We start from the raw sequence: 4,284 nt of genomic DNA, 5'->3' as shown, positions 1-4,284 counted from the left end.
TCAGAGCTGTGGGCATCCAGCCAAGGCTGAAATAGCAGACTGCACCTTTGGCACCTCTGAGAATCGGTCCTGCACTTCCTCATGCTGGGCAGGCAACATCTAACGAACCTCCTAGCAGCTCTGCTTCCTCACACCCCCGGCTGCTGCTGGGGACAAGCCCTGCTTTGCACTCTTCCTTTGCAAAACCCTTTTTGTTTTATTTTCTTTTAAAAGTGTTGAACTGCTTTAAGGGTAGAGTAGAGAAGGTGCCGTTCTGAGCGAATGATGATCATTGTCCTTAAATATATATATATATATATGAGACAAAGTTTTGTTTTTAATGATCGAATTCATAAATACAAATTTTAATGCTGTATTTAATAAATTATTCCAAGAGAAACTGCTGTGCTCTTTCTTCCATTTCTGATGCTGACCCGTGTGCCTGTTGGGTCAGCTGGAAGGCTGCTCCCTGTGCCCACAGTTTGCTGATACCATCGCAAACAAGTTGGATTTGTCTCAGTGTTCTGCAAGCAGCCTGAGGCACGGCCTGCCTCTCGTACACCAGGATTCTTCCTCACTCTCTGCTCACCTTGTGCTTCTGCCCAGCGTTTATTATTTAGGACTTTCCCCTTTGCCTGGCGATCCCAGACTGCAGGGTGAAAGATTCCTCTGACCCCCACCAGGGGCTGTGAGCCCAGCATGCTGTGGCAGCATAGAATCCTAGAATGGCCTGTGTTGCAAAGGAGCACAATGCTCATCAGTTCCAACCCCCTGCTGTGTGCAGGTCACCAATCAGCAGCCCAGGCTGCCCAGAGCCACATCCAGCCTGGCCTTGAATGCCTCACGGTGCAGGGTGCTCACAGCAGGTGCCAGAGGGCAGGAAAGCAGTTTTGGGGTGCACGCTCCGTGGCAGAGCAATGGGATCATCCCTGCCTTGCTGCAGCCTGGAGTCACAGGCAGCTCCTGTGGGCCCCTCCTTCCCTTCTCCTCTTTCTGAACTCTGTGCTGAAGACAAAAGCCTGGTTGCTAAATTCAGCTCTGGATAGAAAAGCTTCGTATGTAGGAATTAATTCAATTCCTGGCTCAAATTTATAAACAATTGTTTGGCTTTTTTTTTTTTTTTCTTTTCTCTTTTGTTTGCAATCAGGAGGGGAAGTGGTGGGGTGTGAGGGAGGCCTGTGAGATAATTGTTTCCAAACCGCATTCAATGGAAAGCACCAAAAATATCCTCTGTCCTTTCTCATGCTGCTTCGTTCTCGCTGTGCACATCTTTGCCCATCCTGCTCTCCAGTGCTGTTTGTGTTTCACCGAACTCCGCTTTGGTTCCTGCTGCCCCACACGGCTTCACTGGGGGCTGCTCTGCCCCCAAACCAATGTGGTCGAGTCGTGCCTGGCTGCTCCGCTGCTTTCCTTTGCAGCTCTTGGTTTGCTGGGCCTGGAGCTGAGCGCAGTATGAAAAGGGCTGCAGCTCCTCCTCGGCCCCGGTTCCCATCGCTGGATGTCGGCTCCTGTTTGAGCTTTCCGCTGAACTTCCAGTAGCTCCATAGAGGCGTTTTCTGCCGTTGCCTGGAGGAATTATTTGGAACAACGGACATGGCGGCCCATCTTTTAACACAATTCCAGCCCCCTGCAACAGGAACGCATCCCATCCCAACTCCCTCATTGACCCGGATGGGACCAACACCGGGGCTGAGATACCTTTTCCTATTGATACACGTGGGGTTTTTATACAACCGCCGGCTCTGTACAACTCAAACCCTGCAATCCGTTACAATCACAGCGCCCGGGGAGCGCTCCATCCTGGCTTCTATCCCACACCACCAACACCTCCCACCTTTCGTAGGGCCGCGGCTGCGTGCGGGGCAGAGCCGGGCAGAGCCGGGGAGATCCGAAGAGAGCCGAGCAGAGCCGAGGAGAGCCGGCCGCTACGCTCCGCACCGGGGGACTTTTATTTTGACTGCGGCGCGGGGCGGCCGGGCGGGGGCAGCAGCGGCCGGCGGAGAGCGATGGGAGCCGGGCGGAGCCCGAGGTTTCGTCCCTTCCTCCGCCTGCAGGGGCGGCCCCGGCTCGCCGTAGGGAGCTGGAGCTGCTGTAGGGACGTGCGTTGGGGGCTGCGGGACGGAGCCGCGTTGGGTGACCCCGAACCCGCAGAACACGGGCGTGGGTGCGGCAGGAGGTGTGACTGCCCTGCCCTGCCCTGCCCCTTTTCACGGCAGTGGGACCCTCTGCAGTGGGAGCGGGGCAGAGCCGTGCTCCGTCCTGTGCCCCCCTATTCCCGACCCCCATCTTACCCTGTCCCCGTCTCACCCCCTTTGCTGTCCTTATCCCATTCTATCCTCATCTCATCCCTATCTCATCCCCCTTCTATCCCTATTACACCCCATCCCTATCTCCCTATTCCTATATCACTATATCCCTATATCATCCCTATTCCCGTCTTTGTCCCTGTCCCACCGTCGTCCTGACCCCGTCCCCATCTCTCTTCCATTCCCGTTCTTATCTTACAATATCCCCATCTCATTCCCCTCCCATCTCCATTCCATCCTGTCCCTATCTCATCCCCACTGCTGTCCCCATCCCTATCCCATCCCTATCCTGGTCCCGTCTCTCCCTGTCCCTATCCCATTTCCTCCCTGTCCCCATTCCATCTCCAGCCCTCTCCGTCTCTATTTAATCCCTCTTCCGTCCTTATCCCATTCTATCCTCATCTCACCCCCTCCTATCCCCATTCTGTCCTATCCCTATCTCACCCCCATTCCTCTTCCCGTTCCCATTCCCGCCCCCATCCCATCCTCCCTGTCCCCATCTCACCCCTGTTCTGTCCCCATCCCCGTTCCCACCAGCCCCCTCCGTCCCGCCCTCGGCCCGCCCCCCGCCGTACGGCGCCTCCCAATGGGCGCCGCCATGACGCCGTACGGCCGAAGGGACCCGCGGGGGCCGCCATGCTGCCGCGCGCATGCGCATTGGCCTCCGGAGCGTCTCCATTGAGAAGAATGAGGGGAAAGGGGCGGAGCCAAGGCGCGAGGAGCCGCCGCGGGGGCGGGGCTACGCTCCGGGGCTCCGGCCATGGCCACAGTGGATGCCGAGGTGAGTGAGAGCGGCGGCGTCCATCTACCCGGGCGGGGGGACGGAAGATGGGGGAGCGCGCAGTGGTATCGCCCAGGGCCAGGCGGCTTCTGTCGGGGGCCGGGAGAGGGCCGTGCCCCCGCCGCCCCATGGTTCAGTCCAACTCCTCTGAGGGGAAGAATGTGGGAGCTGCTGCCATTGTGTGTAGGGGAGCCCGGGACTCTGTATAAGTAACACCCCTCCGCGGCCGGTCGGTGGTATGGGCCATACAGGTTCCGGGGTTCTCCCCAATGGGAGCGGGTGCGCGCGGCGGGGGCGGGGGGAGCTGCGCCGGCGTCATCCACGTTCCGGGGTTCCTCGTGCGGCGGGGCGGTGTGCGGCGCCATGCAGGGTCCCGGGCCGGGCGGGCCGCCGCCGGCGGTTGGGCCGCCGCTATGCGCTTATACACGGTCCGGGGTGGCGCGCAGACGCCGGCTCGAGGCATGCAGGGTCCCGGGCCGCGCGGCGGAGGTTGTGGGGCGGGGCGGCGGGAGGAGTCGTGCGTCTCCGCCGGGCGGCGGGGCTGCGGGAGCCGCGTGTCCGCTTTGTGAGCGCCGGGCGGCCCGCCGGCCCGTTCGCTCCGTTCGCTCCGTTCTCCGCGGGGCGCTCTACCCGAGGCCGCCTCCTGCGAGCCGTGCCGGAGCGCTCGGTGGCCCCACACCCGGTTCTTCCTTCGGTCCCGCACTGCTGCTCACCTCGCTCTCGCGCCGGTTCCCCGTCGCGCAGCTCCCGGCTGTGGCTCAGTGTCTCCAAGGAAGGGCGGCTGCTCCCCGGCAGCCCGGCTGGCTCTCCGTCACCTCGCTGAAGTTTTTCCTCGTGTTTTGTGGAACTTCTGCCCGCACCTCGCGGGTTGGCTTTACGACCCTTTTAATTGGGAAGCATCCCCTGTAGCCCAGCTCTGATCTCGGACCCAGCGCCTGCAGGTGGCCCGTGTGTGATGCGGTGCCGGCAGGGACTCGTTCAGGACTGAATTCCCTCCCTCCCCTTGTCTGCTGTTGTTTTTGCTCTCTGACAGGCTGGCTGCGTTACTCCAGCTGGGATGCTCAGCCTGCAGTGCTGTGCGGAGGGCAGGGGCTGACCCTGCATTGCAGGGTGTTGTACCACATGTGGGGTGCAAGGTGGGCACAAGTCGTGCCCACGAGCAAAGCTGTTGGCACTAATTGGCTCCAGGTAAGAACACGGGGCACAGACAAGGTCTTC

At 60.3% G+C, this 4,284-nt stretch overlaps 1 protein-coding gene across 1 annotated transcript in view; it reads left to right on the top strand.

Annotated features, from left to right (window-relative positions):
- The first annotated feature begins 3,010 nt into the window (after nt 1–3,010).
- EHMT1 (euchromatic histone lysine methyltransferase 1) overlaps nt 3,011–4,284 on the top strand; it is a 96,436-nt gene continuing 95,162 nt past the window's right edge. The window contains exon 1 of the mRNA XM_042879381.1: nt 3,011–3,066. Within this exon, the coding sequence (XP_042735315.1) occupies nt 3,046–3,066 (21 nt within the window). The 5' untranslated portion in view covers nt 3,011–3,045. The remainder of the gene's footprint in view (nt 3,067–4,284) is intronic.

Source organism: Lagopus leucura, unplaced genomic scaffold (assembly GCF_019238085.1).
Source record: "Lagopus leucura isolate 7727_CA_CO unplaced genomic scaffold, USGS_WTPT01 Super-Scaffold_100022, whole genome shotgun sequence".
In the NCBI taxonomy this organism is placed as follows: Eukaryota; Metazoa; Chordata; class Aves; order Galliformes; family Phasianidae; genus Lagopus; species Lagopus leucura.
Note: the sequence above shows the minus strand (reverse complement) of the source record. Positions and strands in the feature narration are given on the sequence as shown.